This window comes from Rattus norvegicus, chromosome 9 (assembly GCF_021556685.1).
Source record: "Rattus norvegicus strain SHRSP/BbbUtx chromosome 9, alternate assembly SHRSP_T2T, whole genome shotgun sequence".
NCBI classification, from domain to species: domain Eukaryota; kingdom Metazoa; phylum Chordata; class Mammalia; order Rodentia; family Muridae; genus Rattus; species Rattus norvegicus.
The window spans coordinates 18,920,174-18,942,969 of NC_141542.1; the positions used below are offsets into that span (position 1 = coordinate 18,920,174).

The 22,796-nt window shown below is 42.3% G+C and overlaps 1 protein-coding gene across 5 annotated transcripts; it reads right to left on the reverse strand.

Annotated features, from left to right (window-relative positions):
* Positions 1-632: 632 nt before the first annotated feature.
* On the reverse strand, positions 633-21,758 carry LOC148003399 (disks large homolog 5-like). 5 transcript variants are annotated; one of them, XM_087568599.1, is made up of 7 exons: positions 21,574-21,753; positions 12,136-12,404; positions 10,611-10,745; positions 7,872-8,031; positions 6,414-6,545; positions 5,562-5,745; positions 633-1,419 (listed from the first exon to the last, which is right to left on the reverse strand). In XM_087568599.1, exons 5-7 carry the CDS (start codon positions 6,503-6,505, stop codon positions 1,414-1,416), a joined length of 282 nt encoding a protein of 93 aa, XP_087424725.1. In that variant the 5' UTR covers positions 6,506-6,545; positions 7,872-8,031; positions 10,611-10,745; positions 12,136-12,404; positions 21,574-21,753; the 3' UTR covers positions 633-1,413. The 5 variants fall into 5 exon arrangements, with proteins under 5 accessions (XP_087424725.1, XP_087424726.1, XP_087424723.1 ...); XM_087568600.1 differs by having other exon boundaries at positions 21,578-21,729; XM_087568597.1 differs by lacking the exon at positions 10,611-10,745 and having other exon boundaries at positions 21,578-21,758.
* Between the last annotated feature and the right edge of the window lie 1,038 nt (positions 21,759-22,796).

A 22,796-nucleotide genomic window follows, 5' to 3' on the forward strand; every position in this document is an offset into this window, starting at 1 on the left:
AATAAGCCACAGTCAGGAAACAGAGAATTGTATGCCTATGGTTTTCTTCAAATATGCTCAGGGCCCAGGTAGGTTCTGGGTCCAGGCTGGACCAAGCAGGTTCCTGCCACTGACTGCTCTTCTATTCCTGTTTCCAGAGGCACCATGCAGATTAATATTGGGCCAGAGATGTGGGCAGTGCTGGTCAGAAGTGGCTTTGTTTCCTGTGGTCTCCGGATTGTCTGCATTCCTGGGTGTTCATCATTTTCTGCCCCGGGATTTAGGTGCAGGATTCCCGATGGCTTTAAACTCCCTTATACCATGTTTATATGTCCTGGGAGGTGTTACAGAAAAATTAATGTTTATCCTATTAATTTGGTCAAAACTGTCATCGACAGAGTATAATTTAGAGGTAACTATATATTTGACAGCAAGCATACACAGTGGGTAATATATGCATGATGAAGTTGAAATTCAGAGTTGGAAACACAGTGAACAGTGACTGTATGACTGCCTTTGAAACTCAGTCTGACTGGGAAGTGATTTGATGCCCAGTCCCCATGAGAATGCAGAGATCCATCCCTCCCTGATACCTGTGGGACTTCAGATGTTGACACTAATAATCAATAAAGAAGGTTCTTAAGAGTGAAGAGTTTGAGATTACTCCTTTATTGACCAGAATACATCCAATTTACTTGATAGTAACCAGATGCATGTAGTCAATATATACAGTCTATATCCTTATCAAAATAGAAAAGGAAATGAAAAAAACAACAACAGATAAATAACAAATCTTCAAATGAATAGAAGGAAAACCAAATAACCAAAACAATTAAAAATTAACCAAACTTTAAATAGAGGAATTGCACTAAGCATTTTTTGCTGCTCCTTTTGCAGAATAGACTTATAGCCTGTGGCTTGCCTTGGAGAAATAGTAGACAAGCAGTTAGTGATGGTAATAATCCTTTCAAGAGAGTGGAAGTAGGACTGTTTTGTTGGAGTGGGGGTATTAAGGAAAAAGCCTACCAATACTGAGCATAAATGATATTACAGACTTTGTCACAAAGACTTTCCAATATTGTGAACTGATCTCCATGAAACTCTTCTGGATGACCCATCAGGACAAGTACAAATTTACACGTGCACAGTCTTTCTGGATGACCAGCAGCTCTTGATTGATGTGCATCAGCACTTCTCTGAGTCCCTCAAAAAGTGCACCCTTGCTGGAGAGAGGCAAGGTGAAAATACAGCGTATTCAATCCAAAGAAATCAAACTAAAGGAGGAAAATGCAGTCCACAATTGCTATGGACACTACAGATGAGACGCAATAGTGGTGTATTTGCTGTGCACACTTAGTTCTCCTCCTGTAGCTCTTCTCTCCAAGGGAGTTCTTGTCCTGGACTGTGTCATGTTCGAGTTTCTGCTGGAGAATTTCAGACCTAGTAGAGCAAGGGAAAAAAGGTTTAGTGAGTGGTTGTCAATTCAGCTCTCCCTCTTACATCAGCTCTATTCAGTTGGACAATCCAGCATGACCTGTCAGCTGAGGTCAGTCCCTGCATCCCCAAGTGTCATAGAGTACCTGGGCTTGGATTTATATCTCAACTTTCAAACTGCTAGAATTTGAACTGTGGACTATGCACTGTACTGGGATTAAGAGAAAAATGAGCATTTTTTCCCACTGGTCCAGGTATATGACATTTAATAATAACATTTTAGCTATGTCTGAATCTGAGTTCAAGAGAGGTATGAGCAACCTAGAATACCATGTGGATTCTTTCTGGAGAACATGCCCAGAATTGAGGTGAAACTTCTGATTATGTTAGCACTGAAGGAACCCGTCTAGTTTCCATTTGTAACCACTGTATCTGCAAATACACAGAGAAGCCATCTCACTTCAAATTCATGCTCACCGCACAGATCCTGTAATCACTGAGAATGTGCTCCATGCAAATCTTCCCAGCGTACACACGGACATTAAAGGTGATTGTGATGTAGAAACAGAACAGCACCCCTGTAAGTCTATGGCTAGTGTAAGGCAATTTGTGAGAGGACAGAAGAGAAAATGTCCTCAGATCTTTCCGGAGAGATCACAGGAAGAAAGGAGTAGAACATAGCAAGAAATCCAGAGGATCATATATATTGTTTCATGGGCAAAATTCACATGAACTGTACCAGAACAATACTCTGAGTAGCTCTTTAACTGCCTGAAGCTGAAATCCAGGTGGGGTGGTCATCCACCCAAAAAGGGTATTTATATAGGGAAGGATATTCAAATGGCTTCTTCCAGCCTGTGTTCCTACCTGAACATTAATGCTTAATGTAAAGATTCCCCAGGATTCGCTGGAGGCATAAAAACAAATGTTGAGTGGGATATGTACATAGTGGCCAGAGCCTATAGACAGCTCAGTCAGTGATGTGCTGTCCTCCCATAAACCGTCATAGACTCAGGGTTCTTCCCCATTAACAATCTGGCTTAGCAAGTCCCAAAGGCTGTGTAGAGCTGTCTTGTTGCTCAGTAAAGGATCATATGTTGGTGGTGGACTAGACTCATGTTCTTGTTCACTCTTTCAGACTTTCCCCAAAGTGTGCAACTTCTTCTAAACGGAGCTGTCTTTACCATAGCCTGAGTGACTTCATGCCCAAAGGTAGAATCATAGGAAATCTCCATAACCAGGATCCAAATCAACAAATTTTCTCCCCGTAATGTGATTGTTCCACAGATAATTTGATAAGTAAGTAAAAGCTTGCATGGATTATCTCACACTGAATCAGAATCTATGGAAGGGCTCCATCGTATGGTACACTTTTACTCCTTGGCTGATGGACGTCTGGATAGATTCTCCTTCAAGGTTACTCTGGGACCACTAGAACATTGATGCTTCCTAATTGCAATGGCAATACCTACTCCTTGTTGTGGAATCACTGGGTTAACTAAAACTTCTGTTCCACTTTCTGAACATGGCTTCTCATAGGGCTACCTGTTCTTACACTGTCAGACCCATTTGAAGCTCATCATTTCTCCTAACCCACTGAGGCTGAAATTAACTGAGAGAAAATGATGTTGATTGACAGCACTTGCAGAATGCTACACAGAGAACATAGAGGAGCGCTTTGGATTAACTGTGCACCTAAAGGGATTTCCTGAAACTGCCCTATTCTTGCACCACAGCATAGCTATGGGACTTTTTCTGGATGACGATACAATTCCAAGCAACTCAAATTCTCAATGAATAAAATCCAAGCCAAACATCTAGGGGAAGTTGTAGTGTGCCAAGGTAGCTCGGAAGAAATGGTAGCAAGCAATGTGGAAAGCAACCTTGGAGAAGACACAGTGAGTGACATAACCTTCCAGTGGGCTTTCACAATTCACAAAGAACAGAGAAGCAGAATAAACTCATGGATTTTTCTAGAGAAGCCTTGCCCTTGCCTCCCAGTACTCCATTCCTTTGATGTGCTCCAAAGGATTTCAATGCAGATCAGTAGTTTTGCCCCTAATCACTTGAAAATCTAACTTTACAGGTGTTTTTGTGTCCTCTTTTTGGGGGTTGCATTTCTAAAGGATTGTATTGTCCTGCTTCTACACCATAACAAAAAGGGACCTGCAAGCTCTAGGCCTGTACCATTTGTTACCCCTGTGAAACACGACTCACTTGAACATATTTCCACTCCTCCCCCAGACTTCACAAGATAATTTTGTTCTGAAATTTTTGGAAACAGAATAAATTAGTAATTTAAGTGTCCTTTTGCTGTACAGAGCTAGATGGAGATGCTAAATGACTGGGCAGCTCTATTTCATGTTTCATGGATGTAAAGTGAACACTTAGAGTACTTTTCTCATGAAACTTGGAAATAGAGGGAAACACACGTTCACTAATGCAAACACACACACACACACACATATACCCACACACCACACACACACACACACACACAAACACACACACACACACACACACAGACATACACAGATACTCACTTGCACGCACAAATGAAAACTTTGATCTTGTGCAGCACATTTCCTGTTGAGTGAGGAATTACTGGGAACAATGCTGTGTACAAGTCTCTTAGACTCAAGCAGGCTGTGCTGCCCTGGCCTGTACTCATTTCCACTTCAGGAAACCTTTCTATGCAGATACTTACTGGTCCGACAAGTAAGTTACATGTTCTGCACAGATAGCCTAAACAACACAACATCAAATCCCCAAGAGAGATTTCTAGGAAAAGACTCCATCAAGCGCTATGCTGACTCATCATAGGCCCCTCACTAAAACTACCCTGTTTCCTTCATAGAAGACTTTGGAAGCATCAGAGAAGACAGTAACTAATGGTCAGTTCCCAGGAACTTTTCATCACATTAGAGTTCATGTGATATTAAAACAACCTCAATGTCAGTCAGAAAAAGGCTAAATAAATAACATACAGTGAATTTTCTGGAATGCAGCACTGTGTACAATATTGAGAGGGAATCTATCCTGTGAGAATGCAGTGCCCATGATATAGTCAGCAAAGAAATGTCAGCAGAGGGATGCACTCTAGGATTCCATGCAAGATCATGGTGAAGCCAATAAGACAATCCAGAAACTTCCCGGGCGATAACTCTGTTCAGGTAAAGTGAAGAAATCTAATCCTTATTTTTAAAATAGCTGAATGGTTTAAGAATGTGTTGAGACAAATAAGAGAGGGGGCTCCACTTGGAACTGGACGAATGATGCAAAGACTGCTGGCCAGCACAAAACAGGAAGCTTCATGTTTGTTGAGAGACCTAGGCTTAAAGGACTAAGTTAGATAATGACTGGACAAAACTGCATGTCATGAACTGGCCTCCCCGCATGCTCCCTAAGATGCAGGTCAGCACAGCAATGCACCTTTCTTGATAATTGGGGGTATATACTGATAACTTTGTTCTTGAAGTCTCAAATCTCTCATGGCAACCCTCAGCCTTTGAGAAACCTTTTCCACATCCTTGCTCTTCTAACCAGCTTCAGGTTGTAAGGCCCAGTTATGAACTCTGCAGGAGCACTCAAATAAGACAGGACTGACATGCTGATACACAGGCTCTGTAGTTACCCAAGATCTATGAAGCATGAAGTCACCATCTTCATATACAGGGACATGAGGGGAGGAAGAACAAAAGCCACCACAAATGACAATGAGACCCATTTCTTTGGCATTTCCACCAGGCTCTCCTCCTTGAAAACTACTTACTTCCTGAGTCTCACACGAACCCTGTAAAAAAAATGAGCTCCAGGCTTTTGCTTCATCCCTCAAAGCCCTGTTCTAGTCTAAAGAGGGGTTCCCACATACCACCCTCCATACATAATGGCATGTAGTGCTGTGCTGTGTGATCAACCTATCTCCCTTAATGAAGTGCAGATTCTCAAAGAGCAGGAGCATTTGCTTTCCAAACATGCAGTTTCTTGAAAAGGGGCTATCTCAACAGAGGGCCTTGTAAACCATCACATGAATGAACACTTGGATGAGACCTAGGTCAGGACATGGATCAGTCAATAGACAGTTACATTGGTTTGTCTATGTTTATGGTAAGACCTGAGGACAACCTGACCCTGAGGCCTAACCCTACCTGCTGTTGCGTGGCACTGGGGTCACAGATGTTCATTCCGGCCTCTTCCCAGAGCCTCTTTGTCTCCACAGAGGATGCTGGCAGTTCAGTCTGCTCCACCAGCAGTTCTCTCTTCTCATTCAGCAAAATCTGTATATTGTTCTTCAATTGAGCTTGTTCACGTAGGAGCTGGGAGTGCCTGATGCTGAACCACAAACAAAAAATGGTAAATCCCAGCCAGCTTCTATTTGCCTGTCACTCCTGCAAGTCCAATCATCCCTTCAAGGGTCCTCATCCTCAGAAATCCCCAGAATAGAGCCACACTATAAAAGTTAGCACCAATTAGAGGAGGTCAAATCCAGAGGGCACATTCCACAAGAATCAAAGTACTTCTGAAAATCCTGACACTAAGACGGTTTATATAAATCAAGGAAGAAGAGATGGTCCATAAGGGAGCTCGTATGTCCATGGTATGGTGAAACCATCTTCACGTTGTGGGAAAAGCCCCTCTGAGGGCTAGTTGAAGACCCAATAGCTATACAATCTTGCCATGTGTTTCTCATGGATCACAGATCTTTAAATCTCCTGTCAGAGTCCTAGAGATTCAGAGTTGATTGATATTCCCATCATGGTGCAAACCTTTTCTATCTAGAGGATCTTTAACGGGGAAAATAACAATTGGAGGGTCTTCTACACCCTTCACATGTACAACAACTGAGTCCAAGAGCTACAAATCTAAGACCCTTGCCAGGAGGCAGCCTTCTTGTTAAGAGTCAGACACTACAGAACCAGAGCCCTGACCTTTGTTAAAGTCATACAGGACAGAAGCATTCCCTGCCTAGTGCTGGGTTCTCTTCTCTGTCAGCGACTCACCGGTAGGAACTGTTCACTTGTATGAGCTCCTTGTACCTCTCCATGGCATCACTTATTGAGTTGGTCATCATTTGCATAGCCATCATTCTCATCTCATGTTCAGATTGAAGGACTGGCAATTCGACATGCAGCCTGGGTTAGGCCAAAGGAACAAATAATGTTTTGAACTCACGATTTCAGAATTAGGTGAAATGTAAATAAAAATATATAATAAAAAATTTCAAATTCAAGGAATGGTGGAAGGGAAGAAAATGGCAAAGTCAAAAACCAGACCAAAACCCAACAGTGAGACTCAATCCACAGAAAATATTTCTATGTAAATAAGCAAACATTTGTTTTGAAATAAGGACTCCTTGGAATCCTGAGAGATATGGTTCTGCAAAGACTCACTATATAGGAGGGGGCAGAGCCTGAGAGCTGCCTGTTTGGGAATAACAACTGTCAAGACCACAGTGACCATTTCTAGGTCACAATAAACAATCCCTGGATAGTTAAAAAAATGAAAAACTAAAGATCAAAGCAGGTGAAACAAATTAGGTAAAATCAGACTGTTCTCTCTATTACTTAAACTCAGTATGTACCACATACTTGCTCCTTCAAAGTATTTGTACTGGTTAAGTTTATTATCCTGGGCACAGGACAACAGAGTCACGGTACCAATTGGAGGGACCTGCCCTTCCAGAGCTGGCAAGGTTAGCATGATGGAATTGACTAGTTAAGGAAGAAGATTCCTCCAGTCTGTGCCACAGCTTTGGGCCCAAGAGAAAGCTGTGATGACATTTCTCTTGTTTTGAAAGCAGGTATACTCAATCCTTGGTTTCTATCATTACATGAATTCCCAGAGGGCATAACTAAGTTTGACAGGGAAGAGGATTTATAGCACCTCCTCCCCTCGGGAGAGTCCTGTGTGCCACCAACGTATTCAGAAGGAGCAAAGTGCTGTGTTGGTCAGTGTGGGCCTCCACGTACTCATCACTATCATGACCTGCAAACTGTTGATCAAACAAATCCTCAGACCCCATCAAAGGTCCCAGACCTCCTGACCCTGAGTAAAACACCACATATACTTCCACATACATACATACCAACCCATATCCAAACACATTTAGAATGCCAACTACATGCATAGAGGTGCCATAGAATCAGTGTATAATGAACAAAATCAGAGGAAAGAGTGATGACGTGCAGGCATTTCATTCACACACACAGTTGCAGCAAGTGTGACAAGGTCCTTCTAGCTGTTGACAGAACCAATGCTAATCCAAGAGGCTCAGGGTCAAGTACAAAAGTGGTTGACCCTAAACACACAGCACCTAGCTCATCTCACAAGCAAATGCCTGCCAAATCTCCTTAAAATCCAGGATGAGAGGTGAAACTTTCTCGTGCTATGAGTAAATCTTGAGGTAGTAGAGAGAGAGAGAGCAAGACAGTGAACATGTTACTGGGCATAATGACTACCTGTGGTCCCACTCATCATAGATATAAAGATCCAGGATTTGATAAAGTTCATCCCTCTCGAATTGACACTTCTGGATTTCAAATTTGAGTTCCTCCAGTTCCTTTAGACACTCCTCTTGCTGACTGATGACATTTTGGGATGATGCCTTCCTACCAAATCCTGTGGACAGATAAACCCAAGTGAATTTGCATATTTGAACCAATGGGCAGAATAGATCATTCTGAATCCGAAAAGGAGGTTGAGGAAGGGGAAATTGTAGAGACTGGGTGAATCCCTGAAAGAGCAGAAAAGCTTTCTTAAATGTTGATTCTTAAGCTATGTCCCTCTTCCCAACCTCTAATGCCATACACGTGCCACACTCACTATTACACAATCACCGGAACTGAAAGTTATAATCTGACTGAGACATAAACATCTGCGACATTGTTATCTCATATCAGATGTGGTGCAGATAATCCTGGAGTTCATAATGAGTTCATAATGCTTAGCACCATCAAGCTCTAAGCAAGTGTGGTCCAGCCCAAAGTGTCTGAGAACTCAATTCATGACTAGGGGTGCATCCTTCTTTGTTCTCGCCATCAGAGACTTATGTAACCTACAGTAATCTAGAGGATGAAGTGCTTCAACTCCCAACCATGGATGGTCACATTGTTAATCTCACAGTGCCTCCTCCTGCCATTCATTGACACTCACAGTTAAAAAGCTTCAAGAAAAGACACTGAAGTCTTACCACTTTATGGCTTTCTCTCAAATTAAAGATCAGGAACTCCTGACTCTTGGTTTGCCTTTGAAAAATCCCAAGGCTCCAGCTTGTAAGGCCTAGTCTTAGAAGGCACATCTCAAACCTACCTCCTTGAGGATGTTCCCCAACTCTGCCCACGACTCACCAAGCCTTCCCAAGAATGATTTCCTCCTTCCTGTTTCACTAGAGAGGGGTTGAGCTTCCCTCTGACCTGGTGCGGTCTCTCCTTGATCAACACTTTCCTTATGAAATAGCCTGAGCAGCTGGCGAAACATGCCTGCTTGTGAACCCAAAGGGAACTGAAGTAATATCCCAAAGGCAGTTGGTGTCACCACAACACTGGTGACATCACAGAAGATTCTAAGGATCTCTTAGATACAATAGAGTGTCCAGTGAACGGCTTACTGGTGATGTCACTGGAAAATTCTATGGCCTACCTATTAACCAGCTCTCCCCACACTGATGAATTTATGTGGGGACCCTTTCCTCCAGTCTCCCATGTGTCACTGGGAATACCATTTGGCAACCTCTATTTCAAAGCTAGATATGTCTCTCTGCTTCATTAGAAGTCAACAATGCTTTTGCTGGGAAGGGTTGCTTACAACCCTGAATTGGAGAACAGATTTTCTTTAGCACCCAAAACTCTAGGGACCAAGGAGGAGGGAGATTTTTCTTAAAAGTAAATCTACTTCTCGAGACAATGCCTGTGACACACATTTCGATTCCTAAGCTTTTCCCTTTTTCTGGAGGCCAATATATTTCTTCTATACCTCTGAGTGTATAAAACCTGGAAATATTTGCTTACTGTGCAGTCCTTGAAAGCCGACATTGTTTCCATTTACATATCCATGTATTTCACAAAATCAATGGTCTATAATCCTATTTTTTTGCAATAAAAACTCCTTTTAATTGGGAACATAGTGATCAACTACAGTGCATATATAAAATAATAAATTTCTGTCCGTTTTATATATTATGTAGGACAGCCTCCCTTTCTCAAATATAACAAGACAATTAAATTGGACATCAGTGAGCAAATGTCAACTTGGACCTTGTGTTACTACATTGTAACTATATAGCCTTCACTTCTCCAATATCATTCTTCGTGAATAGACAAGTCTAGGTATGAGAATATTGGGGACTGCACCATGATCTTTTACTTGTAGCAAACATAAGAATCAGGAGGATGGGAAGGGAGTGGAATGGCCTGAGTTCAGGTTGAACCTCAATTTTAATAGGTCCATACGTTCAGGAGGGAGTCTATTTGGCATTGTGATATATGGATTCTGTCTTCTTATCATAGGTGTTATAATAATTCAACATGAATGTGTGCTATAATGCCAGCCCACCTCAGAGATGTAAGAGTGAAAATCATGTCTGACCTTTCTGGGAAGAACTCTGCCTTTTACTACCATCTGGAGTTATACAACATCACTATACAAAGCTCAGAAGAGAGGGGTGCAGATATGTGGGCCTTAGAAGTTGAGGATCTTTTCTACTGATTAGGGCACTTGTTTTTCCTATGTAATTTTTCCCTTGCTCTTTTACTAATGGTGGCTGACTTCTTTCCTGGCCTGAGGTAAACTGGAGTCCAATCTTTTGGATTACCGAATATTCTATTTTTGAGATGACAGTCCCACCAAGGGTCCTACTGCATACAGAAGGTATGAATAATTCTCAGGGGCTGGAGTAAGTTAAAAACGTCTGTGACAACAAAGAACTGATTAAGAAAACAAGAGCCCAGCTGCTCATCAAGATCACAGTTGTATGATAGTAAGAAAATGTGAATAGGGCATCGGGTGAAAAGATAAATTAATTAGGAGGTCATAGGCCTAGAAGGGGTAGCCTTTGCTCTCAGTGGAGCTGCCATTCTTTCTGCCATTCCTCGCCCTCTGCCACAGGACCAGAGACTTCCCCATACAACTGGCTGGCCTTGCCAAAGACCTGGCAGGGCTTCTCCCTGTAGAATAGGACAGTAGAGTCCTTGAGGACTCACCAAGAGGTCTCCTCCACACAGGTTCCTTGTTGTCAAAGGGAAATGTTCCTGCAGAATCCTGCCATGGCAGCAGGAATTTCAACCTGGCTGCTCTTGGTCCAGCTCACTGGGTGCAGGCCTGAGGCCCAGGGGTATCTGGGGAAAGAAGCAGCACACACTACCTCACAGCTCTCTCTTTGTTGGATGCAACTGCTAGGACTGTGATAGGATTTTTGTTTCTTGTGTGTTTATTAGAAATACCTACAAAGCTGATTAAAGTTGTAACATGCCTTCATACCCAGAGTGCAGAATGTTTTTAAATCGTTGTTGTTCCTGTTTTATGTTTGGATTTTGTTCTTTAATCACCTCAGGAAATTTCTCTGTGCTTAGAATGTTAAGCACATGCTCAGGAGGGATCGATTATTCAAGTTAGGCAAAGCTTTTGTTCTCACCATCACTCCACAGATGATGCCATTACTTACTTTCAAATAAGAAAACAGTTATAGAGAAGTAAATTAACCTGTAAGCTATCACCGAAGAAACACATCATGATTGTGGAATGGCACCCCAGTATTTTGTATTTCCTAAGTTATTTTTATTTTAAACATTTTTATTGGATTTTTTTGGGGTACATTTCATTTTTTTTAAATCCTTAAAGGTATCTTTTATTCCGCTCCTCCCATTTACAAGGTGGAATTTCACCTGTGATTGTTAGTCCAGATAGTTTAGTCAATGGCTTAGATATCACCCTGGCCTAATTTCCTTGGCATAAGCTGAGTTAGAAGCAGACTCAAAGGTTCAGGACCAACAAATAATGAATTCCACTACATCTGGATCCCTAGCCTCACAGCCAGGAAGGGACTGGATTTCCATTCACTATTTAAAAAAAAGATGCAGTTCATTAACATGTAAAAAATTTCTCAAGTATATTAAAGTGTTTACATGGTCATACAGTTTTTCAAATACCTGGCATTCATCTTTTTCCAAATCCTAAAATTTCTTTCTTATTCACATTTTCTTTTTTTGATTATTTCTTAGTATTATTATCATTTTTTAAAATTTTATTTTTTTTAATAGATATATACTTTTTATTCAAACCTTATTCCCTTTCCCAGCTTTTGGTCCATAAGCCCCCCTGCCGTGCCCTCTCCCATATGTATGGTCCCCCAATCCACGCCACTTAGAAACCCCTTCCTGGATATTCCACTGCACTGAGGGTCCAACCTTGTTAAGAACAAGGGCTTCCCCTTCCACAGGTGCCCCAACAAGGCTAGTCTCTCCTACATATGCAGTTGGACCCCTGGGTCAGTCCATGTATAGTCTTTTGCTAGTGGTTTATTTGGTTGGCATTGCTGTTCATATGGGGTTGCAAGCCCTTCAGCTCTTGGAATCCTTCCTCTAATTCCCATAAAGGGCGTCCTGTTCTCAGTTCAGTAGTTTACTGCTAGCTCTGACCTCTTTATTTGACATGCCCTGGATGTGTCTCTTAGGGGAGATGTATATCCAGTCCCTTTCAGTAAGCACTTTTTAGCTTCATCAATCTTACCTAGTTTTGGTGGTTGTATATATATGGGCCACATGTGTGGCAGACTCTGAATGGCTGTTCCTTCAGTCTCTGCTTTAGATTTGGCCTCCATATCCCCTCCTATGGATATTTTTGTTCCCCATTTTAAGAACGAATGTGAGCATCTGCACTTTGGTCATCCTTCTTCTTGAGTTTCCTGAGATCTGTAGATTGCATCTTGGGTAATTCGAGGTTTTGGTCAATATCCACTTATCAATGAGTGCATATCGTCAATGAGGGGTGCTGAGTATCTGGAAGAGAATGAGGGAGAAGAGATGTGAAGAAGGACGCCAAGACAAGAGTCTGATCAAGGCGACAATTTTATTTTTCCCCAAGGCTGAATTTGTACCATAAAAAGGGTAACAGAGAGAGGAGAGAAGTAAGAAACATTTACCCACGCCAAGGACACAATATTCATGTGGTCAGGGAATTGGCTGATGTTGACAGGTTGTCAGAAAGGTCACAGGTTTGTCATATCTATTAGTCAGCAGGATGTTGGTTTTTCAGAAAGGTTACAGGTCATGACATTGGGTATCTTAACGTCACACGTTATCATATGATTATTCATCTTGACCACCATATTTGTATTAGTCTTCTGCAGCTGGCTGGGGATTTTCCATGAACCCCATCATACTTACTTCTAACCATAATAATAACATCAATAATGGAGGGCTTCAAGGCCATCGCTCCCAACAGCATACCAAGTGTGTTTTTCTGTGATTGGATTACCTCACTGTGGATGATATTTTCTAGTTCTTTCCATTTGCCTATGAATTGAACGTAGCATTGTTTTTGATAGCTGAGTGGTACTCCATTGTGTAGATGTACCACATTTTTCGAATCCATTCCTCTGTTGAAGGGCATCTGGGTTCATTCCAGCTTCTGGCTATTATGAATAAGGCTGCTATGAACTTAGTGCAGCATGTGTGTTGTTGTATGAGGGAGTATCTTTTGGGTATATGCCCAGGACAGGTATAGCTGTGTGCTCAGGTAGTGCAATGTCCAATTTTCTGAGGAACCTTCAGACTGATTTCCAGAGTGCTTGTACCAGTTTGCCATCCCAGCAACAATGGACGAGTGTTCCTCTTTCTCCACATCCTCACCAGCATTTGTTGTCACCTGAGTTTTTGATCTTAGACATCCTGACTGGTGTGAGGTGGATTCTTAGGGTTGTTTTGATTTGCATTTCCCTGATGACTAAGGATGTTGAGCATTTCTTTAGGTGCTTTTCAGCTGTTCGATATTCCTCAGCTGAGAATGTTTTCTTTACCTCTGAACCCCATTTATTAACAGGGGTGTTTGGCTCTCTGTACTCTAACTTCTTGTGTTTTGTGTACACTTTGGATATTACCATCCATCAGATGCAGAATTGGTAAGGATTCTTTCCCAATCTGTTGGTTGCCTTTTTGTCCTAATGACACTGTCCTTTGCCTTACAGAAGCTTTTCAGTTTTATGCGGTCCCCCCATTTGTCGATTTTTGATCTTAAAGCATAAGCCATTGGTATTTTGTTCAGGAAATTTTCCTTAGTGCTCTTGTCTTCGAGACTCTTTCCTACTTTTTTTCTATTAATTTTAGTGTATCTGGTTTGATGTGGAGGCCCTTGATCCCCTTGGACTTAAGCTTTGTCCAGGGCAATAAGAATGGGTCAACTTGCATTCTTCTACATGCTGACCTCCAGTTGATCCAGCACCATTTGTTAAAAATGCTATGTTTCTACCATTGGATGTTTTAACTCCTTTGTCAAAGATCAAATGACCATAGGTGTGTGGGTTCATTTCTGTGTCTTCAATTATGTTCCACTGATCTGCCTCTCTGTATGCCAATACCATACAAACTATTGCTCTGTAATACTGCTTGAGGTAAGAGATGGTGATTCCCCCAGAAGTTCTTTTATTGTTGAGTATAGTTTTTGCTATCCTGGGTTTCATGGTATACCGAATGATGGCAAATTGCACTTTCTACCTTTATAAAGAATTGAGTAGGAATATTGATGGTGATGTCATTGAATCTGTAGATTGCTTTTGGCAAAAAGGCCATTTTTTTTGTACCATATTCATCCTGCCAATCTATGAGCATGAGAGATCTTTCCATCTTCTGAGATCTTCTTCAGTTTCTTCAGAGATTTGAAGTTCTTGTCGTACAGATTTTTTTACTGGCTTGGTTCAAGTAACAGCAAGTTATATTATAGTATTTGGGAGTATTGTGAAGGGTGTCATTTCCTTAATTTCTTTCTCAGCCTTTTTACCCTTTGAGTAGAGGAAGGCTACTGAATTGTTTGAGTTAGTTTTATGCTTGGACAGTTTGCTGAAGTTGTTGATCAGGTTAAGTAGTTCTCTGGTGGAATTTTGGTGTTGCTTAAGCATACTATCATATCATCTTCAAATATTAGTGTTTTGACTTCATCCCTTCTAATTTTTATCCCTTTGACCTACTTTCATTGTTTGATTGCTATGGCTAGGACTTTAAGTACCATATTGAAAAAGTAGGGAAAGAGTGGGCAGCCTTGTCTAGTCTCTGATTTTAGTGGGATTCCTTCAATTTTCTCAGTTTAGTTTGATATTAGCTCCTGGTTGGATATATTTTGCATTTTCCTATATTTAGATATGGGCCTTGAATTCCTGATCTTAACAGGACTTTATTAGTGAAAGGGTATTGAATTTTGTCAAATGATTTCTCAGCATCTAAGGAAATGATCATGTGTGTCTTTTTTCCTTTGAGTTTGTTTATATGGTTATTTCGTTGATGGATTTCTGTATATTAAACCATCCCTGCATCCTTGCCATGAGGCCTACTTGATCATGATGGATGACTGTTTGGATGTGTTCTTGGACTCAGTTTGCAAGAATTTTATTGAGCATTTTTGCATCAATATTCATAAAGCAAATAGGTCTGAATTACTCTATCTTTGTTGTATCTTTGTGTGGTTTAGGTATAAGAGTAATTGTGGATTCGTAGAAGGAATTTGGTAGTGCTCTGTCTGTTTCTATTTTGCGGAATAGTTTGGGCAGTATTGGTATGAAGTCTTCTATGAAGGTCTGATAGAATTCTGCAATAAATCCATCTGGTTCTGGGCTCTTTTTGGATGGGAGATGTTTAATAACAGTTTCTATTTCTTTATGAGTTATGGGGTTGTTTAGATGGTTTATTTGTTCCTGATTTAACTGTGGTACCTGGTATCTGTATAGAAAATTGTCCATTTCCTTCACATTTTACAGTTTTGTTGAATATGTTTTTGTAGTAGGATCTGATGATCTTCTTAATTTCTTCAGATTTTATTGTTATGTCTCACTTTTATTTCTGATTTTATTAATTTGGATACACTCTCTGTGACCGCTGGTTAGTATGGCAAAGTGTTTATTTATCTTGTTGATTTTCTCAAAGAACCAACTCCAGGGTTACTGATTCTTTTGATACTTGGTTTTGTATCTTCTTGTTTGATTTCAGCCCTGAGTTTGATTATTTCCTGCCTTCTACTCCTCTAGGGTTTATTTAATTTTTTTCTAGAGCTTTTAGGTGTGCTGTCAAGCTGCTGACATATGCTCTCTCTTGTTTCTTTTTGCAGGCACTCAGAGCTATGAGTTTTCCTCTTAGCGCTGCTTTTATTGTGTCCTATAAGTTTGGGTATGTTGTATCTTCATTTTCATTAAATTCGAAGAAATCTTTAATTTCTTTCTTATGTCTCCAAAGACCAAGTTTTCATTGACTTCAACTTCCATGTATATGTGGGCTTTCTGTCTTATTTGTTGTTATTGATCAGCAGCCTTAGTCCGTGGTTTTTTTAAAGGATGCATGGGATTATTTCTATCTTCCTATACCTGTTGAGGCTTGTTTTGTGACCGATTATATGGTCAATTTTGGAGAAGGTACCATGAGATGCTGAGAAGAAGGTATATCCTTTTGTTTTAGGGTGTAATGATCTATAAATATATGTTAAATCCATTTGGTTCATAACTTCTGTTAGTCTTTCTATGTCTATGCTTAATTTCTATTTCCCTGATCTGTCCATTGATGAAAGTGGGGTGTTTAAATCTCCTACTATTATTGTTTGGTGCAATGTATGATTTTTTTGAGCTTTAGAAAGGTTTCTCATTGTTTAGGGACACAACTGCTATATACTTGACAAATATAGCAATAACCCAGAACATCTGCAGGAAGCCTGTGACCGTTGGCCACATGAATATGAGTGTCTTTCAAAATTCATCACGATTTTGGTAAGATCTTTCGCGTAATTGGTGGCTTGGCTTCCCACAAACATGGTCCAGTTGTCTAGAATCTCCTCCTTGGTTAGCACTCATCCTTGTTTTTGTCTTACTCATACACAAGATGCCAGGCCTCAGCCTTCACATAGTCATAGTCCTGAGGGAGGATCCAGTGGAGAATCACATCCTAGTCCAACTTCCCATCCTTGTTCAGATCTGGGAAATCACTGAACTGCTCCCCAGACAAAATCCAGTCTGTCTCAGGGCAATTGTCCTCGTGAGGAAAAGATGTCCACAATGTACTCATCCTGGTCCACAAACCCATCCCCGTTCTTGTCGATATCCTTCAGGGTTTCCAGAACTACAATCTCCTTCATATGTTCTAAATGCTCTTAGTGTAGAAAAGCAATGAACCCGTCCTGAGTAGCTGTCAGGTCACCGTCAAGGCCTTAAACCTCCTCTCATCTCATGGAGGCAACTTTTTAAAGTTGTGATGATCAGAGCCATCTTGGAAATCAGCAAGGTTAACCAGGTAGTAGCCATAGGTGGCCTGCTTGTATTCTTCCCAGGAGATCTTTTCGTTTATGTCCTGTCATAATCCTTCCAGAGTTTAGCCACATTATGGTAGATGTATCTTTTCTGTACATGTTTGATCCAAACTTTCAGGTCCTCAGTAGTAACAGGGCCGCCTCCATCACTGTCAATTGGATCAACAATTTTCCCCAGCCTCTCCTGCTCTCGTCCAGGCTTAGCTATCAAAGGTCTTGGAGTCCTCCTTGCCCAGGAAGACCTCATGATCGTACAGGAAGCTGTGCTTGTCTTTTGGTGGCCATTCGCCCAGCTCTGAATCGGGACAAACCATGTGCTCCTTGCTCATCATGCTTTTGGCCCTGAACGCCAGGACCAGTGCCAGCAGCAGCCCATGGAGAGTCCCAGGCTGACACCATGCACCACAGTCATGATCAAAGGGAGGCAGCAGGGAAGTAGGGGCTCAGAGCACCTTAGCAGCTGTCCATCCCCAGAGAGGGCTTTTGTTACATTTCAAATGTTAACCGTTTTCCTGTTTTCCCATCTACAAAACCCCTTATAAAACCACCTCGTCCTTCTACTATGAGGGTGTTACCACACCCACCCCACTACCCAGGCCTACCTGCCTCCCTGTTCTGGTTTCCCCTACACTGGGGCATCAAGCCTTGACAAGACCAAGGGCTTCTCCTCCCATTTGTGCCCAAGAAGGCCATCCTCTTCTACATATGCAGCTGTAGCCATGGGTTTGTCCATGTGTACTCTTTGGATGGTGGTTTCAGCCCTGGGAGCTATGGGTGTTTCTTACTGTTTTTCTTATGGGGCTGTAAACCCCTTCAGCTCCCTCAATCCTTTCTCTTACTCACCCATTGGGGACCCTGATCTCAGCTAAATGGTTGGCTGCAAGTATCTGCCTCTGTATTTGTCATGCTCTTTACCCTACTCTTTTGAGCAGATCACCACAGAACAATGAAGATGTATTGTCTTGGCATGATGATGTACAGACAAATAGATGATGTCTTAATTCCTATAATTCTTATAATTCTATAAGAATTCCTAAAATGAGATTAGTAATTTTAAGCTCCTTTATAATGAGAATGCTATTAAGTTTTCTCTGGTAATCAAAATTGCATTGAGAACTCTTCCTTCTTAAAGTGTCATGAGTGAATTGCTTCTGCAATACCAAGCAGGCATCTACAAATTAGAGCCCATCCTAAGAGGGTATAAACCAATTAACCAAAGTTCATAAAAAGAGAACTAATGATTTACTATAGGTGCAAGGACTGAACATAAATAATTGACTGGATTTGCCTATAGGTAATTTCACTTATTCTTTTCTCATAAAAATTACAGCTTTTAACTCTCCATGAATGTGCAGAGCTAGTGACAGATGGTGACTGTTTATCCTGATGATTACTCTTCATGGATATGCATGTAAACATTCTCTGTCTTAAACTGATTATCCAACTTATGATTTGAATTCCTGTGCAAACTTGTGGTGAACTTTTCACCATGTGATGCTGTGTTCAGAAAGATATACAAATGCTGAGGAGAAAGAGAGAGAAAGCTTTTTAGACAGAACTGAACTGAAGAGAACAGAACTCAAGAAGAACTTAGAAGTAAAGCATAGCGTTGAGAGTAAGGCATTGAGAGTAAGGAAATTATTGTGACATAAGAGCAAGAGGAAAGGAGATAAGAAGAAGAGAGCAAGGAGAACCTTTAAAGCCAAACTTTATGGAGGCAAACTTTTGTAGAAATTTTAGGAAAACGGAAGAACTTAGAAATAAAGGTTAAAATCACTGCTCTTCAGCCTTCAGCGAGGCTCACTGAGTAGCCTGTGCTCTTCAGTCAGGCTCACTGGCTAGCCTCTGCTCTTCAGCCTGGCTCACTGGGTAGCCTCTGCTCTACAGTCAGGCTCACTGTCTAGCCTGTGCTCTTCAGTCAGGCTCACTGGCTAGCCTCTGCTCTTCAGTCAGGCTCACTGGCTAGCCTCTGCTCTTCGGCTGGGCTCACTGGCCTATGGGGCCCTAGCACATACATCACTTAACCATCTGCTCATGACTGCCTGACCACACTGACCACCTGACCGCCCTGACTTCTTAAAGTCGTCTTCTAAAAGAGCACAAGAAACCAAAGAGAAACACCACAGTAAACTATTCCAATGGGCTTTGCTTAACCTTAAGTACTTTCATTATTTCTTTAAAAGAATGAAATATAATTTCGGCTATTCATATAGCCAAGAGAGCTGTGCAGTAGTCATCGCTTTATGGAATTTGGTGCTAAATCAAAAGATTCCTTAATTCTATTACGATGTTATCTGTATGCTGTACGATGTACGTTTAGAAAACACAACACTAAATTCCTAAAATATAGATGTTTTAAGACATCAGCTCATGGAGAAACATAACTGCTTACCTATCTAGACTGGCCTTTTTTGCTATACTGCAGGTTCAATCAATTTTCCACACTACTTCCATGATTTTCAAGAATGATTAAGACAAAAATAAGTTGAACATAATGGCCAGAAAGGGGGTTCTGTCAAGTTGTCTTATGTGGGACAAGATACCAAGCTGTAACTGGTCAACCTAAAACCACCTGTTCCCAAAACTAGCAGAACTTACAGAAAATACATACTTTCTTATCATTCCTCCTCCCCGATGGTCAGAGATTTATTGAGCACCTACTACAATCCTAGCCCTGTGTATCTAAGGGTGTAATGGTGAATAAAAAACTTAATAAAAAGCCTCATTAAGGAATAAAGAAAAGTGAAACATAACTTTGAAACTCAGAATTCAATATAAACAAAACCACCATTTCTTTAACTGGTGATTTCTGAAAACTTTATCATTTTTTCCATGGCCTTCTACAGTAATGATACTCAGTCTTGATTTGGTAAATCACAAAAAGCAAGTCACACTTCTTTCTTGGCTCCCACAACTGTCAAAGGGAACAACACTGTCACTGTCCATTGTGCTTCCCTATCAATCCTGCTATGGATGGTAATGAATTCCAGTCTTTTCAATGTGAAAACAGGCCACCACTTGAGGGTAAAGGTTATTAAAATTACCCAAACCGGTATATTCTCTAAAATTTTCACATAGCATTTTACTGATATCACAATGTAAATTCACCACAAATATTTAACCAATGAAAATATTGAATAGCTCTGCAAATAGGAGCGATAATCATATATACTTGAAAACAACTATCATGGAAACAAACGATGTAATAGGAGAAAAGTTACATCACTTAAAGGTACAGAAGCAGCAAAAAAGACACTACATTTCTTGGTTTGAATGTTAGGTGATACACTTGATCTCTAAAGACAGGCAATGTACTTGATTTTTAAGCCCTTCAACTGTGCCCTGTCCACACAGAAACTGCAGTAGATGACAATCTTTGTAAGATTTATTTATTTATATGTGAGACCATGCACCTGTCTTCAGACACACCAGAAGAGGGCATCAGTACTCCTTACAGATGGTTGTGAGCCACCATGTGGTTGCTGGCATTTGAACTCAGGACCTCTGGAAGAACACTTGGTGCTCTTACCCACTGAGCCATCTCTCCAGCCCTCACAATGGCCTCTTACACAGCATCACAGTGGTCTATTTCACTAGATGGCTCCAGGGTGATAACAGAGAAACTTTCACAGTTCCTGAGCACTTCTGAGTTCAAACACCACCAGTGCCCACTCTGTGCTGTTGGCACATTCTGACCTTCTCCTAAGGGTTGTCAGCCACAAAAGGGACGGGTTAGCCCCAGACAGCATTCACTGCCCAATCCTAAAAACCCCCTCGATTCTGAAAAAGCCACATTCCATGCTTGCTCCATATTTGAGGAAGCCAAATGGTTGATCTGGCTCAAGGCTCTACTTTTCTTAGCTCATCAACTTTCTTTTTCCACTTCTTGTCACAAGAAGTATGTTTTTATGCTACAACTACACTGCAGTGTGTGAAGGAAACCACCATAAACTCTGGGTGTCACCTCTTGAAATTTAAAATTCATGGCTTTCTAATCAGCACCATGGAAAATAAACAAAAACAAGCAAAACCATTCCAAAGGAACTTGCTGATCTGGAGGCCTGCTCATAGCAGGTAGGAAAGAATTAAATTATGCAGAACTGTAATCTCTCAGAGCTTTGGAGGCTAAAAAAGAGGAAATTTCTGTTTATGTTCCCTTTTCCCGAGTAATTGAAGGAGGGTATTTCAAATCTTCCAAATACAATCTCTTGCAAGGGGCAACCAATTACAAAGTAGATCAGAAGAAATCTATTAAATAATCATTCATTGCCTGAGGTTTTAAGGAAATATTTTCCTATGATCCCTGTCCTTTAACATACAATGGAAACATTACAGGGAGTGTGCCACAGGGCTAAGCTGCCTCTGAAAAGCCTATCCTGCCCTGGCAGGTACAGGTCATTTAATTCTAATTCAATCTGGAGAGAGGTGACAGCCCCAAGTTGCTCTGGGGATGTCAGAGCACAGCTCTCATGCACACTCCAGAGCACCTCTCCATTCTTTCCCAATGCCATAGGCTTTCCAATCCCTGCTTCAGCTCTCCATACATCCCTGAACCCTCCCTTCCCCTACCCAATGGGCTCACTTTGCATTGCCTCCTTCTGCCACTGCTTTCCCAGGGCGGGGGAGGGGGGGGGCCCAGAAGGAGCCTAAGGAGGGACGCGGGTCTCCTACCTACAATGATGATGCTGCTCTTAAGGTGCAGCCCGCCCTGCTTGCTCCTTGCTGTCCCTGGGGAGCAGACCGGAGGTCGGACTAAGGGTCCACGCACAGGTCCCCTGGCAGGGCTGGCCTGGGCTTCATCCCTGGACACTGCAAGGCTGCAGTCTCCGTTGGAAACCCCGCCGCTGTCTTAGCGCGCCCTCCCGTGGCCGAGGTGACCCCCAACGCCGTTACCGCCCCCTTCTCTGTCAGCTTCTTCTGATTTTTCTTTTCATTTTTTTCTTTTCTCTTTTTGTTCGCGACGTGGCGCCTGCGAAGAGCTCGTCTCCAGGAAGGAGGACATCGTGCAGGCAGAATCACCTCTGGGCCCTGCCGGGGTCGGAGAGGGAGAGAGAGGAGTCAGCTTGGGCGGCGGCGCCCTGGCTGCCGGCACCCGCGGAAGGAAAACTCGCCCAGGCACACGCGCTGCTGCGGGCGCGAAATATAACGCGCGCCCGGTCCCCTCAGGCCCCGCGCTCACCCACGAGCTCCGCGTGCCCTGAGGCCCGGCTCGGGCGCGGTCGAGCTGCGGGGTGGGAAGGACACGTGTGCCCACTCCGAGGCGCAGACAACACCGGGAGGCAGGACACGGGGAGGCGTGTGGTTTGGAGCTCCGGGCTCCGCTCAGGCCCGTCAGTCCCCTCTCAGGGCCCACGGAGGCCCGGGCGGCTTCTTCGGGCCTCCAGGCCCACCGTGACCAACCTGAGGCCATCACAGCCAGAGCTTCCTGGTGCCCCAGGCTGGAGGCTTGGGCATGGTGATTGTGGTTGCCACTCTCCTAGGCCGGCTCAGCAGGGCACAAGCCACCACCTGCTGTCCTCACCTGAAGGCATCCTGATGGGGCTGAGAGCCCACATCCAGCAGGCGAGCCTCAGGGCACAGGGCCATGGTCTTGGGTCTGCACCTTGTTGCCAGCCCCTCACACATATGGCAGCATCACACATATGGCTCCTTCTACCAACGCCACTAATCACCATTTGGACATTCCATTACAGTGTTCTCAAGAAGAAAGATTGCAAACAATCACGAAAAGAATGAAATTTAAAATCTTTTTTATCAGGTTGGAGAGATGGCTTGGTGGTTAAGAGCGCTGCTTCTCCATTGCTCCCAAGTTCAATTCCCAGCAACCACATGGTGACCCACAACTATCTGTAGTGGGATCCAATGCCCTCTTCTGTCTGAAGCTCTCTTCTGAC